We start from the raw sequence: 19,685 nt of genomic DNA, 5'->3' as shown, positions 1-19,685 counted from the left end.
GCATTTCTGGCGTTTGGATTTCCCTCCCCGCCTCCAAGCACCTTCAAAAGCCACCCTTAGATCCAACACCACACCCCTCAGCCCTGTGCAAGCCAGGGGCGGGGTGTCCCAAGAGGGTGGTTTGGGGTGTCCCAGAAGGGTGTTTTGGGGTGTCCCAAAAAGGCGTTTTGGGGTGTCCCCGAAGGGTGTTTTGGTTTGTCCCTGAAGGGTATTTTGGGGTGTCCCAAAACCACAAAGCCCGCGCTGGGGCGCAACACCCAAAAATGATTAATTTTAACCAACGACAACAACACACGACAACTTTTTATTCTCTGGGACCCAGCTCCAGCGCCCAGGACGCGGCGCTAATGACGGGGGGCAATTACTGGGGCCACGCAGCCCCTTCCCGCGCCGCCCGCGCTCGCCCCCGCGGCGGGGCGGAACGCGCAGCGCGAGCGGGGCCCGCCTTCCCCCCCCTCGCAGGGCATGCTGGGAGTTGTAGTTCCCTCCTCTCTCCCTTCGCTGTGCCGTGCGCGGCCGGCGGACTACAACACCCAGAAACGAGGTGTGGGGAGGGGGGGGGAGAGGCGGAGGGCAGCCCTCCCGCCCCGCCGAGCTGTGCCCGGCCGCGCCTACGATCCCCAGAGCGCCCCGCGGCGCGGCGGAGCGGAGCGGCGCGGGCAGGAGCGGGGCCGGGCCGAGCCCAGGCAGGGAGCGGGGCCGGCGGGGGGCGCGGCTGCGCGGAGCGCGGCTTCCTGAGCGGCTGGCGGCGGCGGCGGCCATTTTGTGGTGCCTCTCGCCTCCGCCGAGCGGGCCGCGCCGTCGGGACCCGGCGAGGGGGCGAGGAGACGGAGCGAGGGCGGCCGGGGCCGCTCCGCCTCAGCTTCCCTGAGGCTCCCTGCGCCGCGGAGCCCCCCCCCCCCCCCCCCCCCGGGCCCCGTCACCCTCCGGCTGCGAGCGGCGCTCACGCACCATTATGGAAGACGACGGGCAGCCCCGGACCCTGTGAGTGCTGAGGGGGAGCTGGGGCTGTGAGGGGGAGCTGGGAGGTTTGGGGGAGCCCGAGGGGCTGTGGCGGTGCCCCGGGTGTGCGTGGAGCCCGGGGGGGGGTCACCGAGCCCCGTGTGGGGCCCCCCCAGGGCCGGGGCTGCCCCCCCTGAGGCGGCCGCTGGTGCAGGAGGGCCCTGTGAGGGGCTGCGTGTGGTGGGGTCTGAAAGCAGCGTGTAATAATTCAGGGCTGCCCTCTGCTCGCTGTTTCAGCATTGAGGATTTGAGCTTTTTGTTGCTGCCGGTGAGCTGGGTGCTGCCCCGCAGGGCTGGCTTTGTTGCACGCTGTGAACTTGTAGCGGGGGCCCCACCGCCTGGGCAGGTGTGAGCACCCAGGCTGCGGGGTGAGGGGGTTTGGGCAGCTCCTCAGATAAAAAACGCTCTACTCCAACACTCAGCACCCCGACAGGACCGTACTCAGGCCGCCCGCACGCGAGACACGGCTCGGGACGGTGCCAACCCGATCTTTGTTTAGTTTTAGGGACAGTGGCTTTCAGAAGGGCTCGCAAAGATGTTCTGGGTGGGAAGCCGCTTTGAAGAAACTACTGAGGCAGGGCAAAACAGCTCGGAATTGCTCAGTTTGGTTTCCAGCACCAAAATGATGACTTGGCATTTGAGGCTGTTCGAGGCAATGTGTGTTGTTTTTCTCCTTGCTAGGTCTGGAAAAGTTCTGTTAACTTGCTCGTGGTGTAGTACAAGTACCTGCCCAGTCTTTGCTCCCTGAGATGTTAAGTTTGAATAACTGCATCCTAAATACTCTCACTTTTTGTGTTGGCTGCCCAAGTGATCTGACTTTGCTCGGCCCACGGAGTGGAAGTGGTTCCCAGAGCGCTGCCTGAGAAGGAGCAGAGGGAAGAGGCCGAAGGTGCCCCATGTTTTACTGGGGGCTCTTTTCTGGTCCTGATCGGTTCCTCCTCCTCCTTTCTTTTGTTTCAAGAGCTATATCTGGACCGAATTTTAAAATGTTTACTTACCGCTCACAAGTTTTGGCGCTACGCTTGAAGTGGGTTCATCTTCCTCAAAGCATCCAGCAGTGGCCTGACTTAGCCTGTGGTCACTTGACAAGGCAAAAAATTGCATTTGTGCTCAGATGTCTGAAATGCCATCACTACAGCTGCCCAGGAGGTTTTGTGGCACACATGTGACTCCCCGTATAATTTGTCAAACTAGTAAAGAGCATACACGTTCAGTTCCTAGCAATTTCGTAGCAATCACAGCCATGTCAGGTTGCTTTCCTAAAATTCTTTTAGGGCTGTTTTCATAAAACACAAACATTTTGCTGTAGCGTTTCTTCTTCCTCCCTCTTCTCCCTCCTCGTATCTGAAATACCTTTAAATTTATAATTGCAAGTTTGTATTTAAAGGTTATTGTGCGGGGTAATAGTTCTCCCTTGTATCTGTTATGATCTTCCTTACAAATAAAAGATGTACTGTCCCCAGGAGCAAGTAATAATACTGTGAGTTGAACTCTTTAGTTTAGCTTGTTTGTTTTTACAGGAGAAGGCCTAAGTAAAGAATAAATTGTTTATTCTGCTTGATGGTGTGCATAAGCACTTGGCTGATAAGTGAAGCTTTATAGATGGCTTTGCTGAAGGAATAAATGAAATACTGAAGAAAAACCTGCAGGGATTGCTTTGTTGTTCTCGGTTGTGGTAGGTCAGTGATGAACCTCTAAGAATTCAAAATATCTTCTGTGGCTTAATATAGAAAATAGACACCAGTTCCATTTTTTCTCATGTTTCATAACTAACAGGCCTTTATGGAGACGTGGAGAACAACACTCAGTGTTTTCTGCCAAAAACTTCTCCTTGCTGCTTTGAACAATTTGCAGGTAACTCGAGGAAGGTGGACTTCTGTGTCGTGTTTTCCCTGGTGACATCTAGATCCTGGTCAGCACCTGTCAAGTCGCACATGGTACAGAAAATCAACAAAGTGTACTTTTTTTCTTTGCTGGCTGTGATCTGAGCTATGGGCTTCCGAGTTCTTTGTACAGAACTCTTGAAAGCTCTGTTTTCCATGGGCACTGCTGGGTCCCTTTCCATCGTGAGCGGTATCAAAGTCCTGCTTCTACTTCAGAGTGGAAACCAGGCCATCAGAAACTTCTTCTGGTGCTGGCGTTTTCAGCTGCCAGGGACAACGGGAAGAAAAGTTCCCAATTTGCTTGTTCTTATTGATGCTATCCAAAAAAATGTCAGGAGCAGTCACTAAATACCTGTAAGCTGTTGCAGGTTGCTGCCTTGCTGTGTTGTGCAGCAAGTCCTGTGGACTGGATGCACAAGTCAGACCCTTCAGCTCTGAGCCCAAAGCTGGATTCACTTTTCTTGTACACCTTCAGTTCAATTCTCTTGTAGAGGGGTATTGTCTGTTAGTAGTTTAGGGACTAGATTCTTATTATTTTATTTCCTGTAGTACACTAGCACTACTCAGAGAGATGCTACTGGAATTTGTAGGGAATTTTCACCACAGCGGCTGCATTAATCCTTATAATACTTTCTTCAGTAGAGTCTGCCATTTCTTGCATGCTGTCTGCATGAGCATGAAAGCTTTTTTTACTGTCTTTCAGCAAAGTAGTATGTAGGGGAGCTTTTGTGGACCTAAAAGCGATGGCTGTAAATGTCCCTTTCTTCCTTACCCTAACAGTTAAAATCTAAACTAATTGCTGCTATTTGCATCTCTTATTTTTTTTGTACAATTTTACAAGATCTCCAAATTTGAAATGCAGTTTCTTATTCTTTGTATTGTCAGCAGCATTTGAATATAGTATATTGAAACTTGCGTCAGGATATGTTTCTGTGTGTGTGTATATATAAATATATGTGTGGTTTGTTTTTTTTGGTATGTGCTTATTAATTGGTATGTAAGTGCTTCAAACGTGCAGAAGGGAACAAACACTACTGCCAGTATGCAAAAAAAAAAAAAAAAAAAAAAAACACCAAAAAAAAAAACCCTTTTGCTGCCCTGTCACATTAACCAAGACAACAGCCTATAAAAGTATAGTAAGTGCTTCTTCTCTGTTAGTTTTATGATTTTTTTTAAAAGTCTGAATAATATATCCTGTCGGATATAACAAACCAGAAATACTGAAATTCTGTGGAACAGCCTTTTGAAGGCCATGCGTTTTCTTTACGTGTATTTCTTCTTACTTCATTTTCACGAAGTAGAATAGAAAGTACTGTGTTATGTCATGCATAAATTGAGGTTAAAAAGGGGAAATTTGGGTGCCCCAGTAGTCTGGCGGTATGTGCCAGGTGATTAGCATCAGCTGAGACGTGTTGTGTTTCCAGAAAGGTAAGGTTTCTGTTCCTAATGTGTTGAATATATTTCTTTCCTTAGAGATACACTATTCAAACATGGTACCTGGAGCTGTTTACTTGTATGACTTTTTTTTCCAGTCATCTTTAACTGTATTGCAGGAGGTAATGTCACTGCAATCTACCAAGTTAAAGACATGAAAGCAACCATCAAGTCCTGACCTTTATGCATTGTTTCGAATTTGTAGCCGTGTGTGTTCATGTGTTTTACATGAACTTCAAGAGTTTTGGGTTCTGTGGATTCTGTCTGTGTCACACGAGCCTTTTGTTGTGAAGTATTCTCAGTGTATTCAAGTTTCCGAGCATTAGCAAATTGTGTAAGGTGTTGATGCTTTCTGGTTATGATAATGGTGAACATCAAGGCAGCATTTATCATACACACACAGAGAATTAAGGGACCATTAGGACTTTACATCCCTTTGAATGTAGCAATCAGGTGGTCCACAATTACTCTGCTCATTTGTTTTTTTATGTAGCCTGTTTCATAGCTGAAGGTTACGATGTGGCATCTCACAGAAGATGTGGTGGGGTGGAAAGCCACCTGGCATCGCTTCCAACAGCACAGCTTAGCTTGGTTGAATGGGTTTGGAAGGAATGGTTTTCCTGGCATTTCTGTTCAGGAATTCCAACAGGAATTTTGCAAATGGTACTTTGGAAATGTAAGAACTCTGAAAAACATACTGATATGCAGAGGATGCTGAGCCTTTGGTTTCCTGTGTTGTTACTTTGTTCTTCGCTGTGCCTGACTTTGCAGTAGGGTGAAGCTGGGAGGACTGCCCTGTGCTTCTTCCATGTCAGTGCTCCAGCACATACTGGGCAGCAACCACTGGTGGCAGTGGCAGTGCTGACACTTCCCGGGGGAGCTCTAACTTGAAACCAGATTTTTCTATCGGATTTTAGTAATGTCTGCAAATGGCAGTGTTTCCACTTAAAACTGTTAGTGCTTGGCGATTTTAACTTGGTGAATGATTAACGAGCTTAGTTAGGGTTTCAGATAGCAGTTAAACACTTAGCCAGATCTTCTACGTTTTCAGAACAGGGAGTTGAAAAGTCCATGAGGCAGGCAAGCTGTCTGACGGGGGGGTCTTCCTTGGTTTGGCAGGTCTTAACTTTCCCAAAATGCTTTCTAACAACGCAGTCTACAAATGCAGCTTCCATTACCGATGTCTCCTAATTCATGCATGTTTAGTAAGAAAGTGAAGAATACGTGAACGCGTTTAAGGGATGTGTCTGTGTTCAGGTGGCATCCTGTCGGAAACCAGCTCTGGATCTGGTGCAGCACTTCTCTCCTGACGCTGAGTTCAGAGCTGAGCTTTTGAAAGAGTATCAGCATAAAACCCTGTGAATTTCATTGTGTGGTGTTCAAATGAAAGCAAGCGGTGTCAGTTGTAATTTTGCTCGAGCTAAGTGGCAGGCCAGTTGTCAACCACAGAAGTAGCTTTTAAGACTTTTACTCCGAGGGATGCCCAGTAAGTGAGAGAGGCACATGCTTAGCGGGCTTATACATGGACTGAGAGCTGCTGGCTCGTGTTGGAGCTCACCGGAGTGCGCTAACAGCTCCCAATGACTTCTTGTTAGGGGATTGGATAGTAGATCAGAGTGTAATGGATAAAATGTGTGTTTTCTTTCAACAGCTAGATCACAGAAGTTGCATTCTTGTTGCTGGTTGTATTTGTGTACCTTATACCTTGACGGGCTTATTTTTGTAAAGAACAAATAGTCCTGAGCTGCTGATGTGGAGTTGTGCTGACATGACGTGCCTTTCCTGTACCAATGGAGTTTGATTCCAAATTGGGCACGCTTTTTTTAAAGAAGTTCTGTTTTGTATGTTCGACTTTTTCTGAGCCATCTCTGTGACCTGGTTTTACTTTTTGTGAGTGTTAAATCGTAGCAGAGTATCCAGGAATGGTTCTAGAACTTGGCTATTGTGTGTGGTTGGTTGGTTGTTTTCTTACTATTTGTGTAATTGTAGGACTCGATCTAAACTTCATAAAAACAATTCCAAGTTTTGGAATTTCTAAGGCTTTATAAATAAATTTTGATAAGTGTGGGTGATATTAAAATAACACTGCTAAAACTTGGGGGAGTTTTTACAGAGGTGGTAGCTGTTGAGCTACATGGCTAGATGGTCCTGTGGCGTGGTGCTGCACAGATTGTCTTGCCTGTTGCTGAGCCACCAGGTTTCCCACTTCAGGAAAACAGAAGAACTGAGGTGGTTGCTTGCAAGGCACAGCACGGTCTGTGTCCGATAGCTACTGTTGAAATAAGAGGCGTTAGCTGTGGGTTCGTACCCAGATTAAAAGTGGGCTTGATTAGATGCTCAGTGGGAAGTGAAACTTAAAACATTGTTGCCCAGTTGGTGGCTTGCTCTATCCAACATTCCCGAGCAGTGTTCTTCCTGCTCATGGCACTGCTTTGAAGAAAGTGTTGGTGCTAGATACGGATGTCCAGTGTTATGTCTGTTTCATGCTTCACATTCTCAGTTGTGCTGCCAACTTTTTAATTTAAAAAACACATGGATGTTGCATTAAAGCTGTGTCATAAAATCATTTGTAAATAATGTATTTCAATTTAAGATGCCTGGGATTTTAAAGGGAGATTTTTTCATAGTCATTTAAGGATTAAAAAAATAACATTTTAAAAGGTGAAAAGTTCTGGTTTAATTCTTTTGTTTGTTTCCTTGTGTAGCTATGTAGGAAACCTCTCCAGAGATGTGACTGAAGTCCTTATACTTCAGTTATTCAGCCAGATCGGACCATGCAAAAGCTGTAAAATGATAACAGAGGTAAGGCCTTTCACATCCAGAGGGGTAGCAACAATAATGTAATTCAGGGTAAAATTGTGGGGGCTTATTTTGACATTACTGGTAATCTGTTTTCTGGGGTCGATCTTGTTTATGTTTCTGATACCCTTTTGCAGAAGAGACCTGTTGTTGAGCACAGTCCTGTACTTTTGCTGGTAGCCCTGCCATATCTGCTGTCAACTGATGATGAGATTCTGCTTTAATGTAAAGGATTGCTGCCCTCTCTTTTCAGAACCATCTTGTTCTGATAATCAAAAACTTTCTTGTTTCCAGTGTTATCCATGACTATTTTTTCCATTTTTGACTTTATCTGAACAAGAATCTTAGTAATTTTTCCTTCTTCACTATGGAAGGACAGTCAAAAATTCTTTGAAATATGTCCTGAGCCTTTTCTTTAAGTTGGAGTAGGTCTTGTCCGCACTAGGCTGTTCTTAAACGATTTTTTTCTTAGAACAAAATTTCCTTAGTATCCCAGATAAGGTTTTGTACAAAGTGTTGGTAAGTATTAATACTTTCTTCTCTCACGTTTGTAAACACTCTGATATGTTTAGGGTTGGTAGCTATTTCTGTGATCTTCTTGACATATCCTAGGCAACTTTTTGCTGCCTAGTGTTCTTCCTTCTTTATTTATAACCCACAATCTTCTAGCAGGCAGGGACTAATCAGAACTTGTGCTAGGTTTAATTTTTGGTTCTGTTGTGTTTGTCTTTTTCTTTCTGCGTGCTCTTCTTGTGGATTCTACTAAGTTGTTATCACAGATTTTATGAGTACGGTCACCTTTTTTTTTTGTCAGGAACATTAATGAAAATATTAAGTGAGCTTGGTCACAAGACTTATCCTCTTAGGAACACCACGATAGTAACTCTTCTGTGATCTGCTTTTCCTTTCAATGTGGCATGCTGCTTTTTTGCTTTTAGCCACAAATTAACCTGATGCTTGTTAAATCACTCTCATCTTTGACTTAACTAGTAATTTCTCACGTGGCACCTTTATTAAAGCTTTCTAGTGAAGGTAAGAGTTCTGCCATGGTTATAGGAGAAAGACGAGAAGAAAGTAGCATGCATTACAGAATGTTCTTGGTGGTTTTGCTCTAGAGAAATGGTGATTGTCCCATGCCCTTCAGAAATAGGGTACTGCCACTGGCTGAGTGAGAGGTGTTGGCATCACTCTGATTTGCTACAAAGTGGATGAGAAATTCCAATGCTTGTTTTATTTTGCATAACCACAGAAATAAGCAAGACATCTTTATGAAATAAATGTGTAACCAAAAAGCCACTTGCAGCTGGCTTCAGGTGTTAGGAGGTAAATGTGCTCGGCTGACCTTAGCACCTGTCCCCAAGCAGTGTATGAAATTTGGAGAAGTTCAGCACCCATTTGCTCAGTGTGCTGTCTGCCTTCACTGCCCCAAAGCCACCTGACAGACTTCACAAAGAAGGGAGGGTGGAAAAAGATCTTAGTGAGAGGGGAATTCATATCTTGAAGATAGAAAGGGCAGTGGTTTTCACCTCTGGAATACCTAGGAGGGGTATTTTGTTGCATCCTTTAGGGTATGTTTGCATTTCAGAGGTACTGTAAATAGTGTATTTATACTGCTGGAAATGGGTTTTGATATAGAGCAATGCCCTGTAATTACTCTCTGGTTCAAAGAGAATGAGACATGGAGAAAATAAGAGGGAGGACAGTATCTTTTTTCAGGTAGAGTTGTAAACTTGTCAAAGTGATAACCATAAACAGCATGAGCTACAAATACTAGCAGTGCCTTCACCTGCGTACTTTAAAGGTTTTAAACATTTTTGTATAGCATGTTAGTTGTTTGGGTATTTAAAAACAAAAAAAACAACAAACAAGTCCTTTACAGTCCTATCAAAGTAATACGCTTACACCTTGAAACTGACTTCCCAGGTAACTTCAAGTGGTTGGATTCTAGACTGGAATTGGCCTGCAGCTGTCATGCGTGTAGCTGTCAAAAGTGCCTGTTGACATTGCCCATCCTTCTAATCGCTGCATTTTAAACTTTTCATAGCTGCTGTTACGTTTCAGTAGTTCTTACCTGCCCATTGTTACTACTTCAGTCAGTTGAGTTTATACCTGAATGTTTTCCTTTTGTGTTTTTTCTCTTTAGCTGTTTGCATCAACTGTTTTTTTTTCACTCACTTTTTCCCTTCTCATTTGCAGAAGATATGGCATGGCCATACTAAGTGGCTAGTGTTTTCAAGTGTTTAGTGTTTCAAGTGTTAGGCCCTAGCTCTTGTACTCATGGCATTTTTGGGCAGAATTTAAATCCAGTGTCTCGTAGTCATTTCCACTTGATCATCTGTTCTGAAGGCTTTCGTGTTCTTTGCTCTTCATATCCTGATTTAGGGAGCTTTATTTGTGAGTTAGTGTTTTTAAAGAAGAGTTGGTAAGTCAGTGTATAAAAGCAGGTTATATCCCAGATGCAAGAGAATAGCAATCAGTTGATCAGTGTCTTCCCTCTTGATCGTTAATTATTTTGAGCCCCTTTTAAGGGGTGTTTCCCAGCTGTTAGGTGTAACATTTTTCACTTGAGGCCAAGAATATGCAACCTCTACTAGTGTGCTCTACTAATGATTTTCAGGTAAATAAAAAGAAAGCTTTTTAAACAGGAGTAGAGAGAAAATTTGGTGAAAATGTATGTGGGGAACAAACCTTTTCAGGCTATGAGTATATATTGGAGGCAGGAGACTAATTTTGTTCTTCTCTCTACTCTTCCCCTTTTCCCTCCTCTCCATCCAGTCTGCAGATCACCTTTCTGGTAGATGAATTATTTTTAGTTCAGTACTGAGACCTCATATAAAGTAAACAATGCTTCAGAAATTGCTAGACCATTAAGAAGCCCATCTTAAGAATTCTTACACTTAAGTATAATTTCAAAGGCTTTTTCATGAATCTGATGCAAATCGTTCTTAACGTTTCTAGCTATAAGTAATATATTTTCCTGGATTTTCTTCTCAGCAACCCGATAGCAGAAGGGTCAACTCTTCTGTTGGATTTTCTGTTTTGCAGCATACAAGCAATGACCCTTATTGCTTTGTGGAATTTTATGAACACAGAGATGCAGCTGCTGCATTAGCTGCTATGAATGGGAGAAAAATTTTGGGAAAGGTAAGTTGTTTATATTGTAATCTTAATTTCAAGGGAAATAAGTTCTTGTAAATAAAAAAATCTATGGGATTTTTTTGTGTTAGAGATGTTGAGAAAGATTAAATATTATTAGAATTAAATACTATTGATTTAAAAATAAAAAATCTTATTTAGGAAGCATTCTTTATTTTAATTGCTCCAGTCTTTTATATTGAGTGATGATTTTTTAAACATTGACAGTTGTAACCAACCCTTAAATTACATTACAAAATGTAAGAGTTTTATTAATTTATACTAAATCTTATACTTATTTTCAGGAGGTCAAAGTAAACTGGGCAACAACACCAAGTAGCCAGAAAAAAGATACATCCAGTAAGTAAAGTAATGGCACAGTATTACTTCTACACAAATACTTAATAACATGTGGGTAGTGATTGCCATAAATGCATTTAAACATAACTTTTCTCCTTCCCATCTTGTGTTTAATAGAACTTTGCAAACTAATTCTTCTGTTTTCTGCTTTACAACTGGGGAAACTGGAGTGGACGCGTTTAGTTGCTGCTGCTCATCGAGTGGAATCGTGGGCGTTCCTGGTTCCCAGTGCTGTACGCAGAGCATCACTTTCTCAGGAGTTAAAACTGTAGATAGCAGTTAAATATTTGATTAGTAAATTATTTATTTTCAGATCACTTCCATGTGTTCGTTGGGGATTTAAGTCCAGAAATAACAACAGAAGACATCAAGTCAGCATTTGCTCCTTTTGGTAAAATATCGTAAGTATCATAATAAACATTGTTGATATTAGTTAGGAAATCTGACAGTATAAATGTGGTTCTGATTTGAAATGTTATTTCTTATCTCTTAGATATTTTTTCTGATGTTAATTTCTTTGTGTTGGGTGGGCAGTAACGAGGGATTGTCTTTTTATCTTGGTATTCGTATCACATGTATGTATATACAATAATGCAATTGTGCTTCAATTTTGCTGAAAGGAATATGCTTTTAACTTTATGTACTAATATCTTCCAACTTTTTATTAGAGTTTAATTACTGTTTCTAAGTGTGATTCTTTTATTGTTTGGAATGTGTACAGAATAGTGATTTTCCAAGTGGTATATGTTGCATCTTCAGCATATTTTAAATGCATTTGTACTGCATTTTATAGGCAGTATCGAACACTAGGCAATTAAATAATTTTATGAAGCAGATTGTTGTCGAACTTCTGAAAATTTTGAAAAAAGCTAATATTGGAAATTAAATTACTTTTCTAGATATGATGAATTAAAATTATATTTAAAATAAAAAATGTTGGATTTATAGTATGTGCACACTTCTGCCAGTTGAGAGAGTTTCTTTATACTTCTCTCAGAAAATTCAGGTGATAATAAATCATCTGGAGTTTCAATTGAACATATTTAACATTAAAAGAATGCGTGTGAATTCTAAAATATATATTTAAGAGTACTGCTACAAAAAGCTTGTTAATCTGTTATCAGCTTATCTTCGTAGAAATCCTTTAAAGTTGCACATGAATTTTTTATATGATTTTACAGGAATATATTTCTAAGAACAGAGTTTTTATTTTTCTCTTGTTCTGTACACATATTTTTAAATGAATCATAAATCTTACCTCTGCTATTTTGTTTACTTTGCTTTTTTGTCTCTTAATGTGGTAAGTAGTACTGTTTAAAAATCGATATAAAGAGAATAATTCAGGTTTCTGTTTCTCAATCTATATTTATACCTGAGACCTGCAGTTTTTCTAAAGTCCAAGTCACAATTAAAAGTAATAGCATTCTGGTTATTTTGCAGAATTGCTCATAAGAATGGACAGGATCTTGAAGGCTAACTGCAAGGAACTGTGCACACTGGAACTCAGTTGTAGATTTTTTCTCATTTCTATTTATTCTTATTATACATTATTTATATATACATATTTTAGTATTTACATTTTAACATTCTATATTCAGTGCAGTTCTATATTTCCAATCATTTTAACTTACTCACTAAAATTTCTGTGTAAATTTGTTGTTTTCGTACTGGTGTGCTTAGCATTGTTGTTAGTTTTATTCTCCTTTCTTAAATTTCTGAAAATGTCAATTTTTCAAAATTTACAGCTGCCCAAACTCCAAAATGATGGTAGAGAATTGACCAAGAAAAATAAAGAAATCTGTTAACAGGCCATGTATGCCTTTTAATTCCTATTTTTTCCTCTTTTTCGATTTTTTTAATATTTCATATATTTTGTATCACTAGGCAGAAGACATTTAACTATTTAGAAAATGCATGGTAAATTAGATAGAATTGTTACAGTAATTTATAGAACAGTAAACCTTAGTGGACCCTAGCCAATAGAATATTAGAAAAGGAAATTTGTTTCTCTTATACTTCCAATTTGAACATTTTAGTTTTAGCCAGTATAGGTTATGTGGATAGGTTGCATGTCTATTACATGTTATTTTTTTTGTCCTACTGCTTTTTTCTAACAGGTAAAGAAGCAATAGGGAGAGTTCAGGAATGACTAGTTTTAGGGCTAACTGAATTTATAAGAAAAATTATGCTCACAATACAGTGTGTGTGGTTCCTTTTAGTTTTTATTTTGCTGGTTGTTAATATTGCCCTCATATAGCTGTGCTTCTTTTCACAGGGATGCACGGGTAGTTAAAGATATGGCAACTGGAAAGTCAAAAGGCTATGGTTTTGTATCTTTTTATAACAAACTGGTGAGTAATCACAATGTAAATTGAAAATAATTGCAGATTTTTCCTCTTTTAGTTTTTCCTGTTTATATATTCACTGCATAACAGACTTTTTCTCAAGGGAAATTTGTGTTTAGAAGACAGTTTAATCAAACTTCCATTATTTGTGGTAAGGGATAAAAGAATTATGAAAGAGTTTAGATGACTGCAATGGTGCAAGAACATTCTGAAGAAAGATTCCAGAATGCAGAAAGCTTGTTTGGGTGTGCTGGAGTTGGGATTAGTCTGTTGAGCCATCTTTTGTAGAGCGAGTGGAGTATCTGCTCCTGGGCCTAGTGCTTTGGGATGCTGTATTTTGGGTCTGCTAGCTGAGGCACTGCACCTTGTCCAGTGTGGTTTGGTGTGGTAGGGTAGAAGCCCAACAAAGTGAAGCCCTGGAGCCCTCAGTCCCAAGCTGTGCATGCAGTTACGCAGTAGGGCTTAGTGTTTGGCAGGTTTCGGTTCACACCAAAGTTCAGTCTTGCTGGGGACCTAATGCTGCTGCATGCGTGGCATACACTGAAGTACAGCTGAACATGCTTCCTTGAGCTCTGCACCTCAGTAAAATGTCCTGCTACTTACAGCAATACAAGAGCTGCAGCATATTATTCTAGGTAATTTTGAAGTTAATTAAAAAAAAATCTGGAAAGGATTTGGAAAACTGAGTAGTGTTTGTTTAAAGATACATTTAGGACAATATGGGGTGTTTTTCCTTACCCATTAAGGTCTCAATGCACACCACAATTATGAGAAAATTAAACTGCTGCATTGGACTAAAACAGTTATGGCATGGTCTTGGTTCCATTTTTATTGTACCTGTGATCATCAAGACTAGCAGTGAGATGAATTTGAGCTGGTTTGGTTTCCTAGTCTGGTTGGAAGTTACTGTGTCTTAGGAGCAAGGATGCAAGTTTTTTTTCTATTGGTGTTCTCTCATAAATTCATCATTGTATTTACGTATTGCCTTCAAAATGACCACTGGGTATAACTAAAAGAGGAGGATTGAGTTCCTGAGTCATTAGTATTTGAGATGAGTCTGTCCTGAAAACCGTCAGTGTGGGGCAGGGAGCTGCAAGCCATTCACCTTTAAATTGTCCCCGTGTTCCCTTGGTCCCTTGTGCTTTACTTCCTTTCTTAAGCTTTGTGCCCTTGGAAAAGCATTTCAAGCATATGTACTATTTGCTCTGCCTCTCTTCTTTCAAAAGAGTTGAGGGGAAATAAATACGATTGCTTCTTGCAGAGTTAGCAAACGTTTCCTTTTTTACAACGTGAGCTTAGAGATTGTCTGTTAGCTTATATTCAAGATAAGGTGTTAAGCTGTGTGGGCTGTGGACTGTTTGTTTTTTTCTGGGTGTTTGTGTGTTGCATACATAAAATGACTTTAACACTTACAGAAGGTATGTCTGAGGGTAGACTGCTTTGTAAATTGCATACCTTCTAAGGGCAGAAGAGAGGAAGGGGGGTAGAGGGGCAAATAATAGGAAACTGCAAGCTCAGTGGATTTCTATCCCAGCATTATATTAACACATTATTCAGCCTTCCCTGAACTTAAAACTTTTCTCCCTAAATCTGCCTAAAGTTGACCTTCTACAATAAGTGCCTATTAAGGTTCTAGAAGGCCACATTGAAGCATTTCTATTTTATATCATGTCTTCTGCAGCATGTACTTTGTGGTATAAACTTCAGTTGGGTTACAGCCAAGAAATTTCTCAGTGAGGGATTATTAAATGACGATTAAAAAGTCTGTCTTTACTTTTCATCTGTTACTATCAAATACGCTTTTGTGTATTATGTTTTTGGTGATACAGTCAATTGGCAAAATCATTTTATTTTCTGTAATTAAAACTGTAGTCCTTTCATCTAAATAGTTGCTTCTGGCATCTCTATGACCCTTGCACTTTCTTGGGGCAGCCATCATAGACTCTGATACACTACCTTTACACAACAAGTATCTGTGTGTATACGACTGCAGTTGGCTTTGGCTCTGTATAAAGAACATGGGAACAGGGAGAAAGCTTTTCCAAATTGCTTGTGAGGGCCTTCCTATGTAACCGTTTTCTTGATGTTACTTGATTTTGTCTGCTTACTGGGTAGATTTTTCAGAATTTCATGTACTTTTTAGCAGTTGCTGGAATTAGCTGATAACCAAATCTTATGCATAGGTTTATACGTACTTCTTATTTGTATGTATTCGTAGTCTTTATTTTCCTCCCTTTAGGATGCAGAAAATGCTATTGTACACATGGGAGGCCAGTGGCTGGGAGGCCGTCAGATCAGAACTAACTGGGCAACGCGGAAACCACCAGCCCCCAAAAGTACACAAGAAAGTAAGAGCTTTCTGTAAAGTTCTGTGGTGTTTGGTCTCTTGCATACTGTTAAATGGAGGAATGAAACTGTGCTGCCACAATTATGTCACTTAATTGAATATCTAGTTTGGCTTCCAGATCTTAAAGAATAGATTTTTCTGGTATGTTAAGTCAATGTAGTGGTGGCACTGCTGCTCTATCATAAAGTATTGGATGTTTGTTAAATGCATAATTCACACATCTGTACAAGGTAAGTATCTGGGGCTCTGGTTACTACTAGCCTGATGCTTAAAAGCGGCCTTCTCTCTTTGTAGATAACACAAAACAATTGAGATTTGAAGACGTAGTAAATCAGTCAAGTCCAAAAAATTGTACTGTTTACTGTGGAGGAATCGCTTCTGGGCTAACAGGTACGATTTGTTTTATTGCTTCTTTAATTGCTGAAACTTTGTGGACACCAAGAGGGCTACTAATTCAGAAATGTTCTGTGTTGTAGATCAACTTATGAGACAGACTTTTTCACCGTTTGGACAGATTATGGAAATCAGAGTGTTTCCTGAAAAAGGTTACTCTTTTGTCAGGTATGCACAAAGAAAATCTGTGATTTTAAGGTAGTACTGATTCATCTTCCTATAATTTCCCATGAATGAACTTCAGCTGATGCCTTAAGAGCTGTTGCCATATGTTCATAGAAAAATTTGGAACTCTTAAGCAGCCACCAATCTTTTTACTTGAAAAGATGAAAATCTGTGAAAGCAGATCTTCTTCTTGGGATTTTCCTGTATGTATGGAGTCACTTTTTTAATAACGCACTGACAGGACTATGAAGCATAACACTGGTTTGTTTTTACATTCTTTAGATTTTCAACCCATGAAAGTGCAGCACATGCTATTGTTTCAGTTAATGGAACCACAATTGAAGGACATGTTGTTAAATGTTATTGGGGTAAAGAGTCCCCTGATATGACTAAAAACTTCCAACAGGTAACGGCATTTTAACCTTTTCTTTGTTTGTTCTTGTATTTGTATCACAAAAGCAAGCAATTATCTGTAACACATCCCAATTATAACAGCTAAACGTTGTAGTAGGATTCTTACAAAATTCCACGTTCTGTCTCAGTTATGTTCCAGTTGTTCATCAAATTGGGCTAGTGATTTTGGTGGAATATCTGGTACTGTCTGCTGGATATGATTCAAGATAGGGAGAAACTTGGAGGTAATTCTGATTCTTGCTAGCCCTCTTACCGCAGACTAGCTGACCATCCAACCAAACATCCCTTGGTATTTAAAGCACTTGTGCGTGCACACTTCCAGTACGAGGATCTAATTAGTCGCAGTGCTGTCTCACTTTTATTTATTTACTGTGGCTAAATAGCCTTAGCCAGCGTGACTGACAGTCAAAAGTGTTGCCTCTAGCAGCTGCAAAGGAACATAATCCACCTCTAGAACCTGAAGAGCTAAGAATTCTTCTCTCCTTAGGTGGATTACAGTCAGTGGGGGCAATGGAGCCAAGTATACGGAAATCCCCAGCAGTACGGGCAGTACATGGCCAACGGGTGGCAAGTACCGTCATATGGAATGTACGGCCAGGCCTGGAATCAGCAGGGGTTTGGAGTAGAGTGAGTAATCGTACTTAACTTTTTTTTGTAGAGTGTTCCAATAGTGTTGTGTCTGAGCTTCAGGCTCATTTGATTTGAGGATTGCACAAGGTGTCAAGCCTTGTTGCATGCTAAAGCTTATGTTTAATGATTACCATGGACCAAATGGTGGGGTGAGTCACTCTGGCTTGTTCTTGATAAGACGTTTTGTGCATATGGGTGTCTTGAGACTCAAAGTTAACAAAGACTGCCTCTGTGTTGGAGTTTCAGGTGGTGGTCTTGTCTGTTACCTAAAAGTTTGAGATTCTGACTTGTGGTGGAGAAATCTAAACTGTGGAGCCCTGGTGTTTACCAAAGGGATTGTGACTGAGGAGGAAAGAAACTACCTAACATCCCTTTTGCAGTTTCAGAATTTGGCTGGACTCTTAATACTTGAAACCTTCACCAGAATTTTTTGTTTTAAAACACTTCTAAAATAACTTCTTTGTTTAATTTCTCATAATGTTTAATTGGCAAGAGAGAAAGCCCTGAGAAACCTATCAGTGGTATTCCTGCCAATTAGGCATTGGGGATTTTTTGCATTTCTGCATCACTGGTGTGGAATTACAGACACATGCCTGTATTCGTGCCTTTTGGAGGTGGTTGTTCTCTCTAACTAGTATCCAGTACTCCCCCCCTCTTAAAGCTTATGGTGTTCTCAGAAACCACATGTTGCAGCATTTAGCCTGGTATAAAAGGCTTCTGAATTACTCACAGAAGAATAAAATGTTCTATTTTGGTGTAACTGGTAGCGTAGGAAGTGTGTTTTATGTTCTTTTTTTGGTCTGTTGACTTGTAAATAACTTGACTAGCTTGCATGATTTTTTTCTTTTATTTTTTCTTTTCCTGTTCCTTTTTAAGCCAATCTCCATCTGCTGCCTGGATGGGTGGATTTGGTGCTCAGCCTGCCCAGGGACAAGGTGCTCCTGTAATACCTAACCAAGCTGGATATGGTATGGCAAGCTACCAAACGCAGTGAGCTGGGACTCTGTTTAAAAGTGTGTATTTCATGATAGGCCGCAGTTTCCAGTGATGCTCTGAAGACTGGAATGTAGACAATGAAAAAAAGAAAATATTTATTTTAAAAATGGAAATGTTTGGAACCTTTAGCACAGCTTTGCTTTGGTGAAGGACACAAATGTCTTCTAGTTCTGCCTTTTTAAGTTTTTGTTCATGATGGATATGAACATGTTTTTCTTTGTGTACAAAAAATTAAAAATAAAGTCAATAAAGACAATTCTGACTACAAATTTTGATATAGTAGGAGAAATGGCTAATGAATTTGATCCTTAGGTTACCATTCCATTTTTTTTGTTCTGTCTTCAGTGTTTTATATCACTGTGCTTTTTAAGAGAAATGACGTTGAAAAACAAAACAGCAAGTTGCTTTTAGTTGAACACACATCCTGAAATAAACTGTGGACCAATCATTACAACCTGCTAGACAGTATTGGTTTTTCAAGAAACCTATGGACATCGCTCTGAAAGCATACGTAGGTCTTGGAATAATTTTTTTAAAAAATATTTAATTTTTCTACATGCTTAAAGAAAACAGAGTATGATACAAAGAATAGTTTGGTCTGAAATGAAAAACAGTACTGTCTGAGTTATTTCACATAACTTCTGTCCACGTTCAGGCACATATTATAACTTTTCAGAGCTGGTTTGCTTATTAAGATTGTAGGAGTTTGCGTTTAATTTTGAGAATTAAAGAAGTTTTTGCAGGTATGTTGTTTGTATTCAAATCAGACAGTCATACTTGTACTTTTACATAAAGTTTGAAGGCTACACATTGTAAATATTTCATAATTACAGTGTTTCAAAAGCATGCTCAAACATAGAGGTAGCAATGTAATTATTCAAAGTAATACTTAATATACTCTACTGCTTTAAATGCAGTAGATTGACAAGAATGTGCAAGACTGACATTTCCAAAGTTGGCTATTATGTAAAGTTACATAAAGAACTATAACAAAGAGCCTTAATTTTAATTTCATAAATCTTTAATGCATCACCTTTTTGTCATTAGAAATACGAATTTTTTGCTTTACATTATTTGGTATGTAAATACCTTGGTTAACAACCTTGTAAACCTATTTCAAGGTTATTATAAGTTGTATAGTATCTTGAGTGTTTTGAAAAATCTTGATGTTTTTTAAGTCTAGAAATATTTTGCCCAAGAATTTTTTAACAAGATTGTTAAAAACATCTTATTTTAGAGAATATTCAATGTGCCATTTGGTAAATGGAGATGCAGTTGAAACAGTACACTGAGTTGTGACTTATTTTTAATTAAAGTTTTTGTCTTTATGGGTGGTTTGCATGTGATGAACCTGTACAGAGGCTGGGTTGTTTGTGTACTGAGTGTGTAAATGGATAAATCATGAAGATGTTTAAATGGTATACTTGGGTTATTTCTGAATAATTTTATGGATACATTGATATAAACTGCCTCAATAAATTTGAAGTTGAAAATGAATGTAAGTTAGATATAAGTACTGTCTCTTACCTATGACAGCTAGGGGGTGCAAATGTTTCAGCTGTATTCAGAAATACACTGAGGCAGCACGATTAAATGTAGGATTTGCAGTGGTAGACCAGTGAAGCAAACTTGCATTTTAAAAGAAGTGGAATGTTTGATTTTAGGTGCTGTAGTTCTAAAGGAGTGTTTGAGAAGCTGTATATTTTATCTTTTCTGTTTCTTTCTGTGCAGGTGTTGCAAGTTGGAATAGATTTTGAAATAGAAACTTGCAGTTTTTTTTTA

General features: G+C 40.1%; 1 protein-coding gene across 4 annotated transcripts; it reads left to right on the top strand.

Moving 5' to 3' along the window:
• The first annotated feature begins 633 nt into the window (after positions 1 to 633).
• TIAL1 (TIA1 cytotoxic granule associated RNA binding protein like 1) lies at positions 634 to 19,400 on the top strand. 4 transcript variants are annotated; one of them, XM_038181481.2, is made up of 12 exons: positions 634 to 984; positions 7,025 to 7,121; positions 10,113 to 10,262; positions 10,559 to 10,613; positions 10,927 to 11,014; positions 12,889 to 12,964; positions 15,198 to 15,306; positions 15,600 to 15,695; positions 15,782 to 15,866; positions 16,146 to 16,269; positions 16,765 to 16,904; positions 17,784 to 19,400. In XM_038181481.2, exons 1-12 carry the CDS (start codon positions 956 to 958, stop codon positions 17,899 to 17,901), a joined length of 1,167 nt encoding a protein of 388 aa, XP_038037409.1. In that variant the 5' UTR covers positions 634 to 955; the 3' UTR covers positions 17,902 to 19,400. The 4 variants fall into 4 exon arrangements, with proteins under 4 accessions (XP_038037409.1, XP_038037410.1, XP_038037412.1 ...); XM_038181482.2 differs by having other exon boundaries at positions 636 to 984; positions 10,164 to 10,262; XM_038181484.2 differs by lacking the exons at positions 634 to 984; positions 7,025 to 7,121; positions 10,113 to 10,262; positions 10,559 to 10,613; positions 10,927 to 11,014 and adding an exon at positions 12,104 to 12,122.
• The last annotated feature ends 285 nt before the right edge of the window (positions 19,401 to 19,685 follow it).

The sequence above is a fragment of the Anas platyrhynchos genome, chromosome 6, assembly GCF_047663525.1.
Source record: "Anas platyrhynchos isolate ZD024472 breed Pekin duck chromosome 6, IASCAAS_PekinDuck_T2T, whole genome shotgun sequence".
In the NCBI taxonomy this organism is placed as follows: Eukaryota; Metazoa; Chordata; class Aves; order Anseriformes; family Anatidae; genus Anas; species Anas platyrhynchos.
This window is presented reverse-complemented; position numbering and strand designations above follow the sequence as displayed.

What these genes read in the sequence shown, in the direction of transcription:
- TIAL1 (XM_038181481.2), top strand. Translation starts at nt 956, where the DNA reads ATGGAAGACGACGGGCAGCCCCGGACCCT. An exon ending in AATCGCTTCTGGGCTAACAG is followed by an intron (nt 15,696 to 15,781) that starts GTACGATTTGTT and finishes TCTGTGTTGTAG; the next exon opens with ATCAACTTATGAGACAGACT. An exon ending in AAAGGTTACTCTTTTGTCAG is followed by an intron (nt 15,867 to 16,145) that starts GTATGCACAAAG and finishes TACATTCTTTAG; the next exon opens with ATTTTCAACCCATGAAAGTG.